Genomic DNA, 22,834 nt, shown 5'->3' on the forward strand with positions numbered 1-22,834 from the left:
AATTTCAATGCTTTGTCACTATTTTTATGAAAAGATTAATACAACTTTAACTCGCTTTCAAATTTTCAATCTTATCGAACGCCAGAACAGAAGAAACAATTAACATTCATTAAGAATCAATTTATCTCGAACTTGGATTTCGAAACGACTCGCAAAATGAACTGAAAATGAGGTCTAAAACAGGAGATAAAATGAAACAGTATAATCCGTCTGGCGTAGACAGATAGTTTAAATAACCGTATAAAACACGTGGAAGCGGGAAAACGTTAATAGATCTAGCCCAGTGTTATTGATTGGTCGACTGAAATTTATGCCCCATTATATTCCGTCGGAGTAAATGTATTGCCGTGTAAATTGGACGATAATGAAAATTGACGGTATAATAATTCAGTAAATTACTCGGGAACGGGTGAATCGCGAACGCAACAACGCCCGGCGAACATTACAGGATGTTTGCGTGCCCACGAGTTTCCCCATCATCATCGAATCTCGCGGAAGGTAGTACAAAGAGCGAACGAATCTAATTGCATTAAAATTCTCGTGGACCACCCCCGTCGCCGTTGTATTTTCGGTCTATAAATTTTCCTCGCTACAAGGTTGATTCGACGAGAGGGGTGGCCGACCACGCCATCCAGCATCGACTCATGATTCAAGCTAAATCACGATTGATCGCTGTCACAGCTGTATACACGATGTACCGATTAATTAACCGAAATTGGAGTAGGTTAATCCAGCTTGGCAGCATCAAACTTCAACCGATCGACTTATCGATAATCGTGCACAATCCTTATTCCATGGGAAAGAATTATACATTCAGAAACTCTGACAAACAATTGAAAAAGATAAGAATGCACTTGACGAATGTAAAAATATAATACATATCGTTAAAACGGGAATGAAATCTGAACGTAGACTGTATTTATTAAACATTTAATTGTAGAGAAAAATCAGCAGTTTAATAACAAGCATATTGAACCGGATATTCTGATTAAACAGATAATGAGGGAATCACTCGATGAAATAGGGTGGACCGAGAATTGTCGCTTTTAATTCGGTGAAAACGCGAAGATCTGTCGAACCCTTTAATTGGCAGAAGCCGATAAATGAATTCCACGGCACCTTTTCAGGAAGGAACGGGTTATTATAAAGGGGGGTAGCTGGTTATTAGAACCGGCCATTATGGAATTAACGGTGGGAATCGTGGCCCGATTCGAGCCGCTGATATTTGCCGTGGCACGTTTAAAGTAAGGAAAACCGATAGATGGACTCGACAAGGTCCGTTTTATGCGGCTCCGTTGCATTCGAGTGGCCAGCTTACCGAAAGAAAGGGGAGCCACGCTGCTGCCTTTCTCTTTATTAAGCGACCGTTCAAAACTGTACGGATTTCGAAAACCGAGGTCGAGTACAAAATTTGGGCCAACAGATTTGCTGTGCGAAAATAGGAACCATTATCGAGCAGCATAATGATACGCGAACAATGAGATTTTAAATTTTCTTTAAATCCTCGATCAGATCGAAAACATATTTTTAAGTCTCAAATGATTTTCACGGAGCAAAGTGTATGGAAATTTGTGAAAGACGTCGATGGAACTGAAGCCCGGTAAGCTAGCATAATAATGCGCAGCGGAGACGTCTTAAAATCTTGAAACAGGGTTATACGACGAGGGTGGTATCCACACCTTTTCTCCCGTTAAGCTTTCAAGGGGTGTCGCGTCACGGAGCCATTAACCGCGAATTTAAGGAACCGACGTGCTACTTGGAAACGGCATTTGAAAGGACGTCGAGCCGGCCAGAAGAAAAAGATGGCTCGGTCGCGTTTTACATCGTGCTTCACCCGTCGTAATGGCCGGACCGTGGAATGGCCGCTGCCGTTGAATAGGAAAAGCCGGATGAGCCGGAAGAAACGCGAAGGAGGGTTGCCTCTCTCTGATCAAGGGATAAATGAGCGCCGGCTCGGATCGAGCTCTCATTATCCGACCCCCGGAGTTATCATACGCATTATATTTTTTTTTCGCTCTCGCTCTCACTCTCACTCTCTCTCTCTCTTTCCTCTTCCTCTCTTAACGGGACTTTGTTCGCGGTTTCGATCCGGACGTGAGGATAGATCCGTCGAGTAATCGCGGAACAACGGCTCGTGAAAGCGTAAACCCGATTCCCGTGGTGGCTGTCGATGAGACACGATCGAATATCCGGTAAATTCAATTGACCTGCACGCTGAAACTCTGCAAGACGTTATGACGGAATAAAAGTTTGCGCAGTTATTTAATTGTCGAATACAGCATTTTCCTCGCGTTGAAGTTTGTTTACGAAGCTCATTAACGGAAGCTGTATAGCAACGCGTCGATATACCCGAATCGGTACTTTGTCCTCGACGTTTACACCGCGCATCGCCGGTATAATGACGTTGTTAATTTACTAATTAATGTGTTATCGTTATATCGATGAATGCCGCTGATAGTATTATATCGTTACCGGTGATTCAATCCATTTCAACTGATACAATTACCCTCCTATACGAGCTACCGTCCATGCTTCTTCGGTTATTATTGTGATCACTTTCAAATTGAACGATACGCTCTATCGGCCCGGTTGATACAATCCACTGATTTCATTGATTGAACAACGTAGAATGAAGAGAGTAAGAGAATTTTTTTTTGACAAATTGTTTAAAGGGATGTATTATACGCAATGGCAAGGTTAAAGTGCACACTGTTCTTTTTATGTTTGAACTTAGAGACTAGGAAGACATGGTCTGGCCACGGAGTCGAGAGATCGCGTCGTGTAGGCGATGGTTTAGTGCATTCCACGGAGTAGATCCATTGTGGCTCGTAGGATTACCGAGTGGTTCAATGAACGACCGTTCGATCCGGTCTGCGGTAGTTACGCCTCGAGTATTAAGCGACTACGGTAATTAAACACCCGTGGTCGGTAATCTTTCGTTCCAATAACACAGCCAGGACGTCGTTCGCCCCGCCGGCCTCCTTTCAATTTTCCCTGCGCGCAAAAGTTACTACAGCATCCAAGGAACTCGACTAATGCTCGTCAATGCCGGAAGTCTATTCGGCAAACAACGGCACTCGGCGTTCTCCCGCATTTGCCGCAGAGCTTAAACTTTGTTCGTAAAATCCCGGGGGACGACGGAACCTCTTTGCGGCGTATCAATTTAACACAGTTTCAGGGAAGCGATATACACAGAGCGGCGCTCATTAAGAGGCATCGACTTTTCGCGAGGAAATATCCGGCCCGAGCTCATTATGGATTTTACGTCGCCCAAAGTATTTGCTCGCGGCGATATAAAGACAAGTCTCAAAGCGTAACCGTGCCCTTTGAGCACTTTAAGCGTTACAACTCTTTGCCTTCAGGATCCTTCCGCAGTATGTCAAAATATTTCGATTGACGTTTCGGTCATAAGTTGTTTCCTTTTCAAATCGAACGTCAAGCTCCGTTTCAACAAAGCTAACAATATTTTTCACCGATGAAACGTGCCAGAGATAATTGAAGACGAATAATTGTACGGAAACAAATCTCTCTCTTGCCTTTGAGTGCGAACTCTCATGCTAATTCAGTCGGAGCGAAGGCATCAAAGAAAAACGATGTGGGATAGGATGTGGTCAACCGTTCTGCATCGACTTGAACATGAATGGGTCCGGAAGAGAGTGGGTCGCTTTGAATGAATGACTCCGGAACGGTTCAGCCGCTCATTATTAGCCGACGTTTCTGGTTGATGAGTAAACAGTTTGATTAACGTGCCTCTGATAAACCGAATTGCAGTAACTCTGAGGATACGTCAGAACTTCCCTAATCCTTTTCTCTTTTCGTGCTTCTTTGTTTTCGGACTACCTGCGTTTACTCTATTGTTTGGCCAAGCTCGATGCAACCTGTACGTACAATCAAGCCCCTCCGCTATCTGGATCCATCCTCTCTCAGTGGTATATCGTGGTTCGTTACGCGGTTATTACATGGTTCCGTTGCAACGGGACGCCCGTGCATCCAGACAACGAATATCCAGCGTGCGCCTACCGGAAAACAGCAGAAGCCTGCGAGCGACACCGGTTCTCGGCTTTTAACGAGCCACGCGCTACGCACGCCGCGACAGGGGTGGAAGTGGCAGCGTTCCATTGGTTATTCAGCGAGGAAAAAGAGAAGAGAGGAAAAACGTATTCGACCACGCGCGGACGTTCCGATACGTTTTTGAAGCGATCGAGGAAGCTCGCTGTCGCATGTCGTTGCATTTTAATGGACCGACGATACCTCTTTTTTTTCTAGTATTTTGACAGCGTAGTGACAAATTCGTACAAAAATAAATCTTTCCCGATATCGCGGCTTCGTCCCAATGAATTCCGAAGCGACGAGAAACACATCGCTTGCCTTGTTAAAATTTCGACGTGAAAGTTGTTAATGTGTCAAACAACACGGTTTCATTGAATACGTTGACCTATCGCCGCTCATAAATGCGATTACTATACGGTTTCGTCGGCGTGGAACGGAACGTACACAGACAACGAACCGGATGGTTTCTGTTTGCCGAAAAACAGAAGTCCATAAATGGCACTCGCTGACGCTGTTCAACGACTTTCGCAAAGCCAACAACCGAGAAGCAACTTGGCGTCCGCTCGTCATCCAGTTTTCGCTCGCTGGCCCGCTGCTCGTCCGAAATCTGCGGCGCGGAAAATTCTCCTTGTAATAATGTACCTCTTCGACCGTTTTCGTTACGAACTCGCGCTTCGCTACCGAACTCTTATAGTAATCGATCCCTTGACCAATTCCGCGCAAGTTATTCGTTCGCCACTTTATTTCGCCCAACCCTCTGCTATTTTTGCACATCGCCAGCCTCGCCCGATATTGAATTTTCATCATGCAGCATTGCCTCTCCTTTTTGTTATCGGATATTCCCTATTGATTAATGTATCCATCTGTTTCTTCGTCCTCGCGTTTCCTTTTTAACGTTTCCTGCGCACCTCCTATCTTCCTATCGCTTTTTTTTTCATTCCCATACACTCTTTCTCTATCTCTCTTCGTCTGTGCATCGCATTTTTTCATTTTGCCCGGCAACCACCGGTCCGATAATGAATATTCAAATTTTAGATGAAACTCGCGTTCGGTGCCCAGCGTCACGCGATACAAAAATTTTAAGACCGATGGATTCTCCGATACGGAAAACTGGCTGGCCCATCGATTATCCGAAACTCCTTGCTCCCGTTCAACCAATCGCACCAATCATGGTCGTATTTCTCAGAAGGAAGTCACACATACTTTCAGAACGATTGACCATCCTGCATATCAGTATTTATTGAAATTAAGTTAATCGCCTTATCCTTATCATCCTTATCGGTGCTGCCAAAGGGAATATAAATGGGAAGCCTGACAAGCGGGACGAGTCCGGAGAAAAATTTGAATGAATGATTAAACGTCGCCTCATTTGTGCGACGCACACGTTACTCGTTTAACATTCCGTTAACGACGGAGTTCAACGTTCTCGGTTAATGCGCGCTTCAATGTTAATACGCGTAATGCTCGACGCTTAACTCGGCCGGAGCGAAGTAGTAGTAGTAGTAGAGGCCCGTTATTAGTCGGACGGCCGGTCGTTCGACTCGAGTCGACCTTATCTACTGCGTGGCTGCATATCTGACATAAGTAGGGCTTATCTACTTCCCGCTTCCACCAACTTTCCCAGCGATCTCGTTCCACTCAGATTGATACCATTTTTACTGCACTCTCATCTTGACTGATACGTCTTTGACAACTTTGTTTTATCACAGATCACGCGTACATTGCCCCTGGCAGAATCCGAATTTCCAGACATCTGCAATTTGCTAACAGGAGACTAGCTTGTATTTAAGATCGTCTTAAGCATTTCCTATTCCTGTCTATCCTATATTGCCAATCCCTGTACAGGAAACAGGGACTTAAGAAAATGTTTACGGCGATCTTAAGAATAAACAACGATGAAACCGGCCTATAAGAAAATAATAAAAGCGCACGGTAATATACAAATTATTCTGTACTATGGAAACGTGATACACGCTAATAAAACAAGTCTCGTCGGGCGCGTCGATAAATGATCATGAACGGGTCGATCGAAATATCCGAAGGTAAACGTCGCGTTAAACGCGTGCGCGCGAGACACGCGCTGATCGGGCAATTTGACACGCGCAACGTTCGACGCGCGTCGCGGCATCCGCCGACAACGTTTTAATTAAAATTAAACTAATTGCTTTCCTATCGGAACGATTCGCGAGAAAACGAGGATATGGAAAAAATAAACACATGGTAGGTCGTAGCAATGAAAGCAAAATGCATCGACTATAATTGCGTGATATGATATTGTTTGCTAGATGATTCGCGTTCGAATAACGATCGTCGTCCTCCTCGCCCTGGGCTACATTGTTCAAATATTTGACCGGCCCATGAAATTGCGATCGAAACGTGTAAACTTATAGAAATAAAATATTGCATATACGTATGTATTTTTTTATAAATGGAATCAAAATTCTGTCATTCGATCTAAGAATTCAAGATGTAATAACTTTTTTAATAGGCTCGCAAAATTTCTAAAATTTTGTACAGTGTTTTATTAATGTAATATCTAGTAACTGTTAAAATTTCAATACTTTGTCATTGCTTTCACGTAAAGGTTCATACAACCTTAATATTTAAATTAAAATATTGAGATTGAAAGGTAACGCAGTTCAGCTACTCAAATATTTGTAACCGTTTATTTTTGTAATTATTGGTGTAACTAATATTTTTATTGTTTCTGAAATGAATGAATAAATAAAAATATTATGACAGATTTTTGTTTGCCATTGGTTCTGTTTTGCCTGTCGTTCCTATATTCAAGTTTGGGTGTACAGGGGAGTGTGCATTATGTGAGTCAGGCACCTAACGTATTCAATTCGCGTTGACAGGAAATTAAAGTTCACGAGTGACTTCCGCGAAATCAACGATCCTTGTTATCCCAGTTTCACCAATTAGCATCGTCGTTACTGTATGAACGTAATTCCACAGAGAGCTTTTCGAAAACGGGAAATCTACTTTAGATCTGTGGACTATATGAAGGAATCATTTATTTATCGCGCGGAGCTTGAAAGGCGACTTTATAATACCCCGTACAATTGACTGTTAATCCTTTAATCCAATAACGATGAAAGCGACGTTCGGTGTTCGAACGCACTTGAATTGAAATCGGAAAAAGCGCCTCGAGATCCTCCGATCGCCGAGAGTGATAAGGGGAGAGCTCCTCAAAGGAACCGGGGAGAGAAAACGGTTGCTCCATTTCAGCTGCTCAAAGAAGAATATAAATGCTAAGTGTCCATTCTCTTTCGTACCTCTTCCCGGTTCAGTCGCACTTGCTGATATTCGACCCCGATTTGCACGCCGAGATTCACCAAGAAAATTCTGATACCCCGCTGGGAACGAGACATCTCGGGATCGATACATCTTACGAGTAACCGGTTAATTCCCACAGACAATTATTCCCTCTTGAACCTGACATAGTTATGCGTTCTCCATTAGCGACATTAGCCAGCTCTGCACACGACGCCAAGATTGCCACTAGCTTCAACCTCTCACCTTAATCGCTTCTGAAATCGTGCGACGTTCTCTAAGCCGAATTCTAAAATTCCAATGATGTCAGGCATCCGATCAACGAGTCCTGTATTGCTTGACTTTCATTAATTTCATTCGAATGAGGAATAGAGAGAAAGTTTTAAAAAGCGACAGCTTGGGAACGTGCTATCATTCTGATAACTGTAAGGGATGCAAATCTACTGCGAGTTAGAAACGATGGCTTTCGACTCAGGAAATTGGAACGAGCATCACGAAGCGTGTATCGATTCGACTGAATTTAACAGGATACAAAGTTAGCGGGAATGAATGGGAAAGAGAATGACAACGGGAAATAGTGGATTAAACGAGATTATTATAAATACAAAAGTATCTTAAGAACATAATTTTATTTTTAGGAATTCTGAGACTTTGGAATGTCAGGGAAGAGACCACGAAGAATTTCTACCATTTGAATTTCGAATTTGTTTCTCAAGTAATCCGTGTCTGACCGTATTCAGACTTTAGTCTCGAGCTGCAGTCGTGACCTGTTTCTCCTATTCAAAAGTTGGATCCGGAAGTTAACTTTACACTCGGGGGGTCGATCGACTACACTAATTTCTACGATGCAATGCGTATCTCGCGCGATTTCAAACTTAAATCCACTCTGAGAGCAACCGAACTTTCTCCCTTATCTCTCCAGGATTTTATTACAAAATATTATACATGACAGTTTTTGCTTTAGGCTAGTTTTAGTTTAGAATTACGTCTCGTTCCGGTTAGTCGATTTCAACGCGTTCGGACAGACGGACCACGGACGCCATCGATCAAACGTCCTCTCTCGATTCTATCGCCTCTGGCAGAAGGGAAATGGATTTCATTGGCAGGAGATCGCCGATGTTCCTGTCCCTATTCACTACCTATCTATGCTCGACTATTATCATAATTAACTAGCTGCTTTCCAAGGTAATCAATGTCAACGATGCACGAAATGTTATCGTCCTTGAGAGTTTTAAGTCACCATCAGACGAGTTAGCAATATTTAGTCGGGACATAAATTAAAGGAAAAACGTTACAACACGTTCATGCATTGAGATTAAACAAAAAGTTGTCATATGTTCTTCATTGATTTTTCAAACCCTAATCTTTCGTCACGTCTATAAAATAGAAACCATAGACAAGTGCAGACAGCAAAAATTAATAGCTGTGAACAGAGTAGTTGGAATGTTTAACGGACATCGGCTATTAAAGTTCAATAACGAAGCAGACTGTGTCCATCCGAGGGGCCATGAGGCAAGGTTACCCCATAAATCCGACGATTCGCCATGGAGAAGTTTTAAAATTTGAAAGAAGCATGCGATAAACCACGTCAGCGTCCGCGCGTTTCAACGGGGGTAGAGGAAATATAGCGGTCGCTTTATCGGCGATATTTTTCCACGGATCGGGCCAGCCGATTGGCCAACGGGCACTCCTCGTTTCCCTAAAGTGATTATTTTTTCAGTAGCTCCGACCTGGTTAACCACGTATCGTTTCGCGCGTTCGCCGAACGACAGCACACGAGCGTGTAAAATATTTCGCGTCGCACGCTGATTTATTACGGCTCTGCCGGCGGCCGATTAAATAATTCACGGAATCGCTATTTCGGCGGTGGAACCGCGGATTCTATTTTCCCTCCTCGAAGCGGTACACGCGATCGACCATTTCCCTTGTTTGCGGCTATCGCTTGTCCTAACAAGACTTTCATCAGACGTAAAAATGGTAACTGCCAATCTACCCGAGACCCTTTCTCAAACTTGTTTCTACAAGGATTCATTCCGAACCGAGTCACGCACTTCGTGGCCGAGTTCGTTACCCCTTTTTCTCGCCGTTTTACCCTCGGATACCGAAGGTGGATTCGTTTCCCCCGAGAAGTCTTACAGAAACTTTTTTGCCCCGTATTTAACCCAACGAAAAATAAAGATTTCACGTGGAATTCGAACTGCTTACACATGCAGGTAACGAATCTTATGACTCGAAGTCTGACTTAAAAACAACTCATCGGTCGATTTTAGTCTCGAAAAAGTTTTACAATAAAACAGGTGATAAGTCATCCCCTGATTAGATTTTTAACGAACCACCTTCATTACAATTATACTCATTCCGAATTGGTGGCAACTCATACACTTTGGTTAATGGCTTCAATTTGTACGGAAACTTGCCCCTCGTTCCCTAAACACTTCGCTCGTACTTGAATTATCACGTTTTATCACGAAACCCACATCTTCCACGCGACGGTTCGGTGAATCAGCACTAAAACGGAATGAAAATCGACTCACCCCTCAGCAAGAATAAGATCCAAAAAGGCAGGAAGCCTGTAACCACGTGGCGTGCAGAATCGGCGAAGAGACAGGTCATCCTGATCCAGCATCGGGTCTTGTCCTCGCGCGTGCCGGTCATCGAGCCTCGAAGAAGGGTCAGCTGTCGCTCTCGCGGATGGAAACTCTACCACCGTCCCACTAAGGCTCCCAACTATGGGGCCACTCTCGCAGATCCTCTTTTACAGTACTTTTTATCCTCGCACACAGTCCTGTGCTTGCCTCACGCGAAAATCCAGTCTCTCGGGTACGCGACGCAACCGGGCGCCAGTGAGAGACTGTTCGACTCTCGTCGGCCGCGCGACAGGTTCCCGCGGCGATTCGCGGCTCGTGCGCGGCCGGTAGTACTCGACCGGCCTCGGCTCCGACTCACACAGAATCATCTCTCCCGTGATACGAAACCTGGCTGGATCTGTATCCGTGTACATGAGTGGTACACATCTAGAAGGGGCCTAAGTGCGGGTGTTCGTGTGCCTGGGTTACGAGAAGCCTCCGACCGCAGCTCAGGCCGCGAACCAGGGAATCACCACCTCCTCGTTCAGGTACAACTCCTCCCTCGCTCGGTCCTTGTCCGAAATGCATCATCCAGTCTCGGCCAATGGTCCATGTTCCATGCAGGTTCCACTGCGTACACCATCACGGCATCACGATTTACCCCCGACCTCAAAGACCGATGCTAGTTGCAACCTTACACCGGCGTCGCTACGCGTACATAAATTAAATAGAATCCGGCTTACGACGTCGATTAGCTGCCGTACAGTACTCGCCTACCCTTTCACCCTTCTGAAATTATTATGTCTCTCTCGAAGCTAAAAGGAGCTTACAATCCTGCTTTTTCATTAATAATGAATATAAACCGTAATAGTACATGCGTATGTGTATTATTTTATGCACTACACAAATTGATTTTGTAAATATTTATGTCTCGCCCTTTCATTCTATGTTCACACGTCGTTGATCGACAGTTTTAGACAGAAACTATCCGATGTTAATAATGAAAGAGAATTAATGGAAACACGAGTGAAGTCGCGAACGGCTCGGTCAACAGGGCATTAATAAGTTTCTGTCATTTATCGTTGGAACTGGACTGCGAACGTGTCGAGCGAAACTCGTTTACGTTAAATGCGGATTAAAAATTAGGTATTTAATTCGCTGAAGTCATCTACCCTGTAACCATAATAATGGAACATCAGTCTTCCTCATTGAGCTCTATAGAGCTCAATGGTCTTCCTAAATAAACACATTTGACCATAAATTATGCAAAGGAATATTATGGAAAATAAAGCTCAGAGTATTTGTATACGCATTTATGGCATCGGGTTATTCTACGATTTTAGCTTTATATGAAATATCAGAAACCTGATATTACACAATACAGGAACAAAAATAATTGAAAACAATGGTTTCAGCTCTGTTGATTGAATATATAAATGAATAAAATATAATATGCTTTGTTCCGGAATTACAAATCTCGCGTGCAGAATAATAATAATAAATTTGATAAAGGGAAAAGCTGAACAACGCGTTACAATACCGTGATATCCCATTTTTTCTATTGATGGAACCGGAGAACAGAAATGTGGTGAAAGTAGAGCTCGGCTAGAAGCACAATTTCGAGTGATCCAGAAAGGAAATTTTGGATGACCCGTGGAGTTCGCGATCCGTCGTCCGAGGGATTAATTAAATAGAAAGCAGCCCGATAAAACTAGTTCTCGACGAGTGACACGGTAGTACGGTTAAATAGCCGTAGCATACGCGACAGATTAACTCCTCTTCCCGACGTTCCGCTTCCGTAAATCCTTTGGCGTTTGCGGCTTCCGAGTTCAGTGATTAACTTACTGGCGGCGGGGGCATTTGACTTTTGACATTAGCCCGTAAACTCTCGCGTTATCAGGCCATCGCAATCAAGCCTCGCGTAGGAACAATTTTGTTCACGACCAGTTTTACAAGTTTCTAGATAACTTTGCAACTGTTTTAAAATCGCTTCTACATAGAAGAGTTTCTAAGCCTTTAGAAGTTTTATTTCAATCACTGTCCCTTTTGGAAAACCGCTTGTACCGAACAACAAGGAGTTGAACAATCCAAAGGATGTCCAAGTTCGGTTTAATGTATCGTCTCGAGGAGCTTGAAAACAATTTCAAAAGCTATATCGTCTGAAAACAACAGTTATACGAATAGATTGGCGGGCAGTTTTTATTGGAAACTGATACGCCGGGCTGGGTTTTTGTTAAAGCGAAATCCATCGGTGGGAGTTGGAGATACGCGAGGCGAGCCATGCAAATTGTTTGGAACTGTACCCGCAACAAGAACGCGCGGATCCGAGGATCATTTGTGGCCGGCATCCCGTACCACGATCACCTTGTTTCCGCTATTATTTGCTGGCAGCGATCGGCAAGGAATACCGCGCGATGGGATGGGTATCGCGGCTGGATGTTTTGCGGTAAATTAATGTCAAGACACGGTAGTGATTAATCGATCGGTGCGGTGATGTATCGTTTCCGCGTACCCCGCGATTCCTCTAAATTAAAACGGTAAAGAATGAACGAACAAGGCGCGATCATATTCCACCGTTGCAAATGGGAAGATTGATGGGTTTCCTTAAGACTTTTTTAATTGAACTTGTCTCGACTACTGTCTGCCCAGTCGTGCAATTACATAAATGAAGAATCGAGAATTTTTAACAGAAGATATTTCATTGTTTAACACTATTTCTACCGAGGGTGTCAAAAGACAGCTTTTGAAATTCAAATTATTTGATTAAATTTGAGAATCATTATAGGAAAATTCAATAATTGAGGAAAAACGATTAAATTAATGATAATAATTTTAAATGGATATTTCAAAACGTATCTTTCGACACCTTTGGTAGAAATAGTGTTAAATTAGACAAAAGATAATAGTAAGAATATGAACACGTGCGAAATGTAAATATAAAAATGCAAATATCTCTGCTACTGCACGCATTTTAATCAAGTTGCGCTCAACTTAATTCTGAAAGTCTTAAAAATAATTCATAGTATTCTCTGAAATGTCGGTTTTAATTTGAGTGCAACTTTGTTGATTCTCTCAATAAAAATACATATACATATCTGCGAGAATTAATATTTTATCGTTGTCTTTTTTATCGTTCTCCCTTTTTTCTAACTTAACGTTTACGCTCCTACAATTTGTCTCAATTTCATTTTCCTAAACATCAGCTTCTGACTACACTCAACAATTACCAGAAATTCGTTGATTATAATTTTTTTCTGAAATAGATTTTCGCCTTTTTCGGAAAACATATTCAATTGGTTTAGTTTCACCGATTTCCATGGTGACGGTGATAACACCACCTACTTGACACGAAATTTAAAAGAGAACATGCTTACAGGACGATGCGAATATCTCGCATTCCACAGCACGAATTTTAATGAACTGGTATTTAAATTAAAGCTAAAAGTCCAGGGAATAATTCTATTGCACTTCCATTGTAATTCATGTACCAGTTTTAAAAATCTGTTCACTGGGAACCGAGATATTTGCTGTTTTCTGCTTTCATAGAAAAAACAGATGTAGCCTTCCACATGCTTCTCGTACAGCTCTCCTTATCTATCACAGTCAGTCGACCTTTTCTATTATTCTCACGTCGAGTTCCCAGATAAGAGTAAAGGAAGAGAATCTAAAGAAAGTGGTGCCAGCTACTGTTAATCGTTTCATGAAAAGACCAAACCACCGAGGATACCTCCTCTCAGTGACGGTCGGTTCAGCACCGACGAGCGCTTTGCTTTTCATTTCTTACTTCGGTGGCAATATACTCTAGAGGGGGTCATGACCCGCATCTGTGCTACCGACTGCTGCCTGCATGCTGCGTGCCGCACAGACCACAGAAAAGTCAAAACAAGTCTCTGCAAGTCCTGGCAACAATAAGTATGGGAAACAAGCACATTTTGATCGTTTCTTCCCTTCAAGAAATTCGTTTTGATATTGTTTGTATGTAGATTTATATATAAACAAATAAATAAGCCTGTAAAATGTCTGTGTTCGAAGAACTGAATAACGCTGTAGCAGCGTTGAAAAATACTGTTCTCAACTTTAAGTTTGGAGCAGCCTCGCTGGACGATTTTAAAACTGATGAAGAAAAATTCGAGGACATGCGAGAACGTCTAAAACATCTAAACGCTAGATTAGTGTTACACAAAGCACAGTCCGACTTTCGTACGTCGTCAAATTGTTAAACAATCCTGAAGAACTATGTTTGTATCAAAACTGATTTGCTAATATCATTTCAGAAATTAGGACCCAAAGGGAGCCAGAGAAAACTGTCATCCAAACAGTAAAAAATATGCATGAGAACGCAGCTATTTCTCTTATAAACAATTTAGCTGTCAAGCTATGTCTTCATTCTTATAATGTCCAAGCTATTTTATCAGGTGTAGAAGGTGACCAAGATGCACGAAAGTATGAAATAGTCACCTCGTTTAAACATGTTCAATAAGTGTTTCATAATGTTAGTCGGGATTTTCTTTACAGACAAATATATGCATGTATGAGCAAAATATTTGGCATAAGTGAAGGCATTCTGGCAGTGCAGCAGGAACTAGAAGCTGAACGTCAAAAGCAGTTGAATTTGAAAATTGAATGTCAAACAGCACTAGCTGATTACCATGATTTTTTAAAGGAACAGGAAGAAATACATAGCCAGAGATTACAAGAAACAAATCCTGAGATACTAAGGTAGGTATACATGCACACATCAAATTACGGAAACTTTCAATTCAGACACTTACTCAACTTTTCAGAAACAAAGAGAAGACACAGACTACCGTGAAGAGGATTTGTCTAATGCAGAAGTTAATCACAAATTTTATTGCTGCTTCTAATCACTTGTTGCTGGATGTACCATTAATGATAAAAATGTTAGAAGATCATAGAGAAATGTACACTATGGAAATAATTTCAAAAATTGCTCATGCTGAAAGAGAAAGTATGGATGTTGATTGATCATTTCGTCTATGCATTCCTTTATGTAATGCTCATTCGAACAAATAAAATAATTTTTTTACCTTCTAAGACTGACATTATTCCAGTATAACTTGAAACCCTAAGACAAGTATTGATATCCCTCGCATGAAAAGAGATTGATATAACAAAATAAAAATCTTAAAATCCGATATCTTTTATATTCTCTATTTATCGCATAATGATATAACTCGAAGCTTTGGAAACATTTCTTTCATACAATACACAGTAGAAAAACAAACTCAAAATCTGTAATGTGGATTTTAAAGGAAACATAGTACAAGTACTTAGTTAAGATTCTTTTTTGGTTCGCCTAAGAGCGTAGGCACGACACTTGTGTACAGAGAAAAATGTTCAACGACTTTCAAATAACTAAAGCGATTCATCAGACGGTTTCATGTATTATTCGATAGATAACAATTCGTGAGCTAGTGATCATGAATTAAAAGATAGGATTTGAATCACAGCTTCCATGTACGATAGAAACGTATTACGTGAGGGCAGAGAGGTACACATTTGTTAACGCGAAACTAATGAAAATATGGTTCCACAAGTGACATACATCATGTGCGCGTCGCTCACGTATATGACGCTTTTATGGTCCGATGTGTCTCAGTCTCAGTGTTATTTTATTTTCACCACTAAAGTGTAAACCGCTCTCCGCCGTAACGCCCATACCGACGTAAAACACAAAGTCTATATCGAAATAGTATTCAAACAATTTAATTTCTATGTACATTAATTCTTCATTTTCTTCTGTCTTTAATAGATTAGTTTCACAAGTGGAAAGAAAACGAATCCACTAATATAATAACAAAAACACATTAAAAGTGAACAATTTCGTTCCATTAATAATATAGAACATCATCCTTCGCTCGAATCTTCTTCGTGTTTGTAGACATGTATACGAAATAGACGAAACTTTGAAACGTCGTCCGCAATACATATCTTATCGTTTTTAAATTGTCTCTGTAAATCAGCGAATGGAATAAGTCGCCCCGACGAGTTCGTTTATGCTTCTTCGTCCAAAGAACACATCCACTTCTCACTGGCATATCGTTCGGTATAAATAATTCGAATAAAATTAATCGATTTGCTGCCATCGTGTGACACAATAGTAAATTACCGTAGCAATAATACAGCTTATTAATCGCCATTAGTTGATAATAGTTTATGTATATATGTATATGTATATATAATTTGAAGCTGATACATCTCCTCGGCGTTCGAAATTTCTATTTTAAACTCCTCGTGTCCGTGTGCGTACTTCTATATCCATTCCAATAATTTCTATTTACAAAAATTGTTATCGTCGCCTCGATTTCATTCCGTTTTCTCATAGCATAACAGCTCCTCATCTCATCAGATAAACTTCTCTCAAAATTTCTATAACGTCGTCAATCACACTCGTATTACATAAGCACGCTATCGCAACGCACATGAGCTACCAATTCCGTATTTATAAGTAGCAAAATAATCATGGAACAAGCTATACAATGTTTCATCAATGAACGCAAGCTAAATGAATAATGATACAAAGAAACATAATTAAAACGTATATCATATCACTTTTAATACGCATCGCGCGAAAAATTTGCTATAAAAGCACGACTTACGGTTAATACATATAATCGAATGCGCTTTCAATAATCACTCCAACGCAGACGTTTAAATTTTATAATAATCTTTCAGTTTCGCAGCTAGAAACGTAATCGATTAAAATACCAATTCCACGTACGTAAAAACGTGAATCATATTTAGAAAACAAAAAAAAAAGAGTACATCAAATAAACTGTTTAAAATTTAATCGATTAAAACATGATAGACATGGCTTAAGCTCGCTGCATAATTTTTGCGAATAACATGGTCCGACCTGATCGCACCAATTTATAAATGAACAAATAATTCAATCATTGATTGACCAATGTCAATGATTTATCGAGTTCTTGGGCCGAGCGTAACAGCCTTCCTATACGAGGTACGAAAACGAGGAGGATCAAGAAAATGAAAAAAATCAGATTATATTCTGAATAGGATAAGGAAACGTTTCCTTGTTCTCTCACAACCATACTTAACCAGCAGTCAGTCGTGTTGTATTTAAAAGTCGGTGATGCTCAAAAAATCGACTAAAAAAACTACAAGCTAATTGGCAACAGAGTTGCATAATCGCGACCAATAATTGTTGGCGGAGTAGCGACATAAATACGACAGCTTCACTCGAAGATTCACGCATTATTCTCGTAACTCTTCCCTTCCATACGCATTCTCATGTGTGCTCCCTAATCTCTCTTCATTGGGAGATGTTCCAACAAGATTTTGTTAATTAATGTATACCCTAATGGAATTCGACTTGTTGTGTGCATGTATGTACGTGGACGCGTGTGTTGCATATGTTCCATAAAAAAATCATGCTTATACCGCCAGCAAACAATAAGGAAACTTAAAAGTTCTCGAATAACACGAAGATTCGTTCTCTTTCCACTCAAAGTTATACACACCGGAGAACAATTTCTTTCCAAGCTCTAGTATCTATTTCACTCTTATCATAGTTCTTCCGCTTTTCCCATAGTCTTATTCTTACCGTAACACTTTCATTCGCGCGTCTTTTTTGCCACTACGCGACAAACTCTTCGACGATTATTCGCGTGCCGGCAAGCTTACAAAAGGAACAATACTCTCGGTGCGTATCCAAGAACGGGAAGATACAGACAGTAACGAGAGGGGGAATCCACAGAGTTTAATGAGTTTAGATCTTATTTAAGCGTATTACTTCAAGACCATCCGACGGCTAATAAACAGCGTGATACGTACAAGGTGTGAAGAAGCTAACAACTTAACGCTTTGCTCGTATATTTTTTGTGTTTTTTCTTTTTTACATACATGTTTTGCGACATATTCTCACACTCGCTCTCTCTTTCTCTCTCTCTCTCTCTCTCGCTCTCTCTAAGTACATCGAACGTCCCGTCGTCGGATGTGCTTGGCCTTTAAATATTGGATACAACGTGTAGGGGCACTCACGGTACGCTAACACGATACATCGGTGTGGCTCGGCAGTGGTACGCAATCGTTGGCCAGACTAGTAGAAGTTCGAACCTTCGGACACGGCAAAGTTTTAACACTCGCCTGTCCTCGATAAGCGGACGAGTGACACAAGTCTGTCGATTACGCCGCCCTTTAATATAATCCTGCAAGAAGAAAGACATCTGCTCCAGCTAGCCGATTAAACAAACATTTTACATTGTCTGTCTCTTCACCAGACGATGCTGTTTCGTTACAAATACTAGCGCAATCGAAATTTGAAGGGAAAGAAGACAACTGATACGTCTAATCTGTCCTCTGGTTACTCTATTTATCAGTCAACGATTATCCAACAGAATTCACTGACGTTACTGCAACTGTTACTATCGTTATTAGGTTTATCAGTTAAGCTGTATATTTACTTTTGCTTCTACTGATATATATGCTTATGGCGATACATGCGTTTACTTTCTTTATTCATTTTGTACACCTAATACATATTTTTATGATACTTGGAAATACAAACATTTTTAGAAAATCTTTTTCTCGCATTTGATGAAGAATGAAAGGACATTTTTATCAACAATGTTTAGTACACTTTCGGAGATCGAACTGTCCAAAGATAGTAGCTCAATCTAAATCTACGCTGCGGTGTTCACTGTTAGAAGATTCCGTTCAGTTTTGAAAAAGATAAGCCTCAATTCGTAGTGGATGCTGCGCGTTTGTAACGAAACTTTGTTGGACGTTATTACTTGTTTGTCTAATCGGCAAGACTGAGAAGATTGTTTTCCCCTTCGCGTTTCCGCGATAAGTATCTCTTCTTTACGTGTATTTTCGTAACATCCATAGGGAATTCGAAAATATCACGTCGCAACGCTTTTCTTTCGGTAAACGTTCGTGGAACAAATGTATTTAAATAAATCTTTGACAAAGTTCTTCACAAATTAAGTTCATATAGTACTGTATAACTACATCACGTACACAGTTATACATATTCTTCTTCTGGCTCAAATCGCTCTAGCAGGTAACGATTTGTCCCAAGGAAATTCTGTTTCGTAGCGTTAGACAGAGATGGTAAAAATATCTTTCCTCTTTTTTTTATTGCTTTCTAATCAAACCAATATAATTGTGTATATATTCAATTACATACTTTGGTTCTCTTTTTTTCTTCTGTCTCTAATATAATTATGCTCGTTCGACACGCGTGTTTCAATAATAAAAAAGTTTAAACGGGGTCTTCCTCGATTCGCGAAAGTTTCCCGAATCTTCGTGTTTTAGTTGAACACGGATCAAATATATATGTATAATTTGTTGCTCTAAATCCTATTTTCCACAGCAGACGTTGGAATCTACGGAAGAAAATCTGTTCTTTCCTTTCTTTGTTTCGATATGTTATGCATATAAATGTAATTCCAATGATTTTTGCTATGTATGATCTTTTTATAGTTTGAAGGAAGGCATGAAACCGAAATTAAATTACGATCAACTAAACAGTGTGATAGAAAATGTGTGCAAGTCCGTAGCAAAATAGTTATCGATATATATTTTATATACAATCAGTATCAGTGATCTCATATAATAATTGTGTATTTATATAGATATCGACAGGCAGTGTAGGCGTAAAAAATTGTTGCTAACAAACAAAAGTAGGTAGAATTTGTTATGAGCGCCATTTAGCACGAACGTAGGACTAATATTGTTATACTTCACTGTGCAAGATGAACTCAACAAGATAATTTCGAGAAACGGGAAACTATGAGTGTGAAGCAAAATCTCGATGAAGAAGTTTCGTAAGTCGCGATTGAATTCGACCATTATTTTCCAATGGAAAGGAAATCAAGGGAAGTACACGTGAACGCGTTTTGTCACTTCAGTTTCATGCCTTTCCACAATTGATCAGACTTCGCGAGTGTTTGTAAATCTCGACACAAGCAGGAGTACGCTACGCTCGTTATTTGGGACCGTCTTCCTTCAAACGAGTAAAATGAGATCTCAGCTTTAATTCTCTTTTACGATTTAATGCATGCGATCGTAACAGACTTGGTGGTAGCGCGGTGTTGTTAAAAATAGCGCGACCACATAGTACAAGATGAGAATCGTAGGCACAAACACGTTCTTTCACCATCGGCACGTCAATTCCTTACTCTTACGTGTGTATGGGTACATATGAGTGGATCGAATTTGCCGGAACGCGAACGATCGAAACCGGACAATGGCTTTCGATCATCCTCTTCGGTCAGCAGTGACACGACTATATTCGGTAACATTCGACAGACGATGTTGATTTCATTTTTAAAAGACTATCGTACTCGCGATAATGACAATGATAATTGTAAATGATAATAATAGTAAAATAATAATAAAATAATACAATAACATTATTCTAATAAGAATCTTAATAATAATCGTAAGACGGAAAAGGAGAAGGAGAGCAAAGTTAATCGTGATAATAGTAATGATAATAATAGTAATAATAGCAGTAATCAATGATGGCTGTATGGTGGTTTAAATTCGATAACGATGGCGGCGTTGGATATTTTCTTGTAACGATGGTCTGCAGCACCGAATCTTGAGAAGCGGATCGACCTCCAACAAAGGCTACCCCGTTTCCAGAATCAGCATCCATCAGCTTCTCCTTGTCCTCGCTCGTATCCATTCGCGTTTACCGATTATAATATTCGCACTGCCGCGCGACACGTTCCCCAGGGGGAAACAAAAGACCTCAGCCGCACTTCTGTTACACGCGCACTGTATTGACCCCCCCAAGATTGATGATAACGGACAGTCACTTCTGCCTTCCACTTTTCTTCTTCTTCCGCTTGAAGAAGCAACAGCATCTGCAAATAAACCAAACACTAATAGGACTTAGAGTCATTCCCTTTTCTTTTCACTTTGCGCTATTGACACCAACATGCAGCATTACAAGGCATTCCAAAGCGCAGATAGATCTGCTTCTTTTTCAAACCGATTCGGCTAAGTACCGGCTCTAGAAAACATTGTCCCGCTCGAAACGCCGTGTGGGTCGATGGGTAAAATTAATTACGACAAAAGGAACGCAAAGGATACAAGCGGAGATCGTATTATTTCGTTAAAACAGAAATCTCTCGCTCGAGATTCGAACAAATCTGTTTCGAATACAAACATAAACAACATGAAAGTATATGTATAGAACTAGATACATAATAGTATATTCTACGGTACAACTCAAAGTATATATGAACATCATATTTTATGTGAGTAATTGCGAATAAACAAAAATTATCGGAGATTGTATTTTGCCTTTATATTATACAAAAGAAAATGCTTTAACGGCCACTTGTGCTTGGACAGTAAACCAAGTTCGGGGATCAGTCTAGGAACAACAGTGGACGTGGGAGGTTTAAGACTTCGGCGTAGGATCTTTCCGCATCCACGACAATGTCTTTTTGCTGGCGAACATTTTGTTCTGAAAGAGGACAGACAGGAGAAGATTTAACATGTATCATGCAGAAGGTACGAGAAGAGTAACGCGAATCAAAATTGTACAAACGATAAAACAGGGGTGATACTATTCTATTGTATTAGTATACACTTCGCTTCTTTTCATAGTCTCTGAACTTCTAATTCTAATGAGACACGTATGCATGCACTATTTACAAAATATTTTCCGCCTGATCACGATTTATCTATTACTCTTATCGAGGAGAGTTTCTAGTTAGAAGACGAAAATCGAATGATCGCAATATGTACTTACTTGGTTTCGTCGACCGTGTCCACTTCTTGAGGCGCAGTAATTGGCGTATTCGAGTGTCCTGCTGTAGGATCATCGTTGGCTAACTCTCCGTTCGTCGAGGATACCACCTACATACGTAAAACGTTGTTATCAAAAAGATCATGAGTAAAGAGACGATAGGGGCATTCAATTAAATATAAGGAGAAACTATGTATCTTCGACTGATCTCAAAAATAAAATCTTCTTATATACCACGTACTCTAAATAATACAGAATAGACATTCTACCACACTAATGACGATATGTATTTATATACACGTGTAGAAACTTCTACTTCGGTAGGCTAAGACCATAATTTACACGAGAAAATAAGCGGCATCTTATATTCATGAGGCGATTGTTAATGCACACGAAGTGAAAACTCTCTAACAACATGGTACAACTAATCAACTCAGTTATCAAGTTACTCTCGTAAAAAAACCAAGAGGAATGCAACTTGTCGGTTATGCTTTCAAACTTCGAAGAAACTGAGGAAGAAAAAAAGGAGAACGCGATATTGTGGTGGATGAAGCGTACTGGATTAGTGAGGTGACTGAATTATAAGACGGGCGAATCGATCAACGAAACAAACGTCCGCATGCGGCAACAAACCAATTTGCATAGACTTCTAACTGACCATAATCCGGCGTTGCTTTGGCTAGAAATAGAGGGAACGGTTTACTTCGCAGACGCGTCTGCACGTCACCCTTCCTTCGGCTAAGAAAATGGAAAACAAAGGGAACAAGTAGGTAACACGGGCAAGGGTGTATCGTCTCCTTTTATTCGAACGTAAACGTGTTACACATGAATCAAATTACATGTACAAGATCATTCTCTGTCTCTTTTACTCTACGAACGAGACATTTCCTCCTGCTAAAACACTGAACGAGTGGACCAAATATACTGTCGTGTGTTATCGAACAATCGCAGTGATGTTATCGAACGGTATCCATAACAATTCGAACGGACAAAAAGATACAACAACAAATTAAAAATAATAAAAGGAAAGGCGTATTTTGGGATAGAAACGTGAAACAGACGGAGAGAGCGGAAGGTATGTAGGATGCGCAAGGTCTACTCACCTGTACGGAACCGTGCCTATCGGCGGGTGTCAATGTACCACCAGCTCCTGATTGCTTCGCAGTATCTGTCCTCGACGTACCCACCC

At 40.8% G+C, this 22,834-nt stretch overlaps 3 protein-coding genes across 19 annotated transcripts in view; 1 reads left to right on the forward strand and 2 right to left on the reverse strand.

Annotated features, from left to right (window-relative positions):
• The window catches only part of LOC108623055 (Down syndrome cell adhesion molecule-like protein Dscam2), a 97,500-nt gene extending 87,306 nt beyond the window's left edge, over positions 1-10,194 (reverse strand). For 4 of the 7 annotated variants that reach the window (XM_018021318.2, XM_018021316.2, XM_018021314.2 and 1 more), the window contains exon 1: positions 9,861-10,193. In XM_018021318.2, the coding sequence (XP_017876807.1) occupies positions 9,861-9,981 (121 nt within the window). In that variant the 5' untranslated portion in view covers positions 9,982-10,193. Of the gene's footprint in view, positions 1-9,860 lie in introns of all 7 variants that reach the window. The other 3 variants (XM_018021320.2, XM_018021321.2, XM_018021317.2) reach the window with 2 other exon arrangements.
• Positions 10,195-13,532: 3,338 nt separating this feature from the next.
• LOC108623108 (uncharacterized) lies at positions 13,533-14,948 on the forward strand. The gene is made up of 4 exons (XM_018021414.2): positions 13,533-14,093; positions 14,168-14,336; positions 14,409-14,612; positions 14,678-14,948. The coding sequence occupies exons 1-4, from the start codon at positions 13,910-13,912 to the stop codon at positions 14,877-14,879; spliced, it is 759 nt and encodes a 252-aa protein (XP_017876903.1). The 5' UTR covers positions 13,533-13,909; the 3' UTR covers positions 14,880-14,948.
• A 5,414-nt stretch (positions 14,949-20,362) lies between these two features.
• Positions 20,363-22,834, reverse strand: part of gish (casein kinase I gish) — a 39,545-nt gene continuing 37,073 nt past the window's right edge. For 4 of the 11 annotated variants that reach the window (XM_026811963.1, XM_026811965.1, XM_026811968.1 and 1 more), the window contains 2 exons: positions 21,649-21,755; positions 20,979-21,360 (listed from right to left, as the gene is read on the reverse strand). In XM_026811963.1, coding sequence (XP_026667764.1) covers positions 21,174-21,360; positions 21,649-21,755 — 294 coding nt within the window. In that variant the 3' untranslated portion in view covers positions 20,979-21,173. Of the gene's footprint in view, positions 20,771-20,978; positions 21,361-21,644; positions 21,756-22,748 lie in introns of those variants that run through there. The other 7 variants (XM_026811973.1, XM_026811977.1, XM_026811976.1 and 4 more) reach the window with 5 other exon arrangements.

This window comes from Ceratina calcarata, unplaced genomic scaffold, assembly GCF_001652005.2.
Source record: "Ceratina calcarata isolate Rehan_Ccalc_2016 unplaced genomic scaffold, ASM165200v1 scaffold250.2, whole genome shotgun sequence".
Classification (NCBI taxonomy): Eukaryota; Metazoa; Arthropoda; class Insecta; order Hymenoptera; family Apidae; genus Ceratina; species Ceratina calcarata.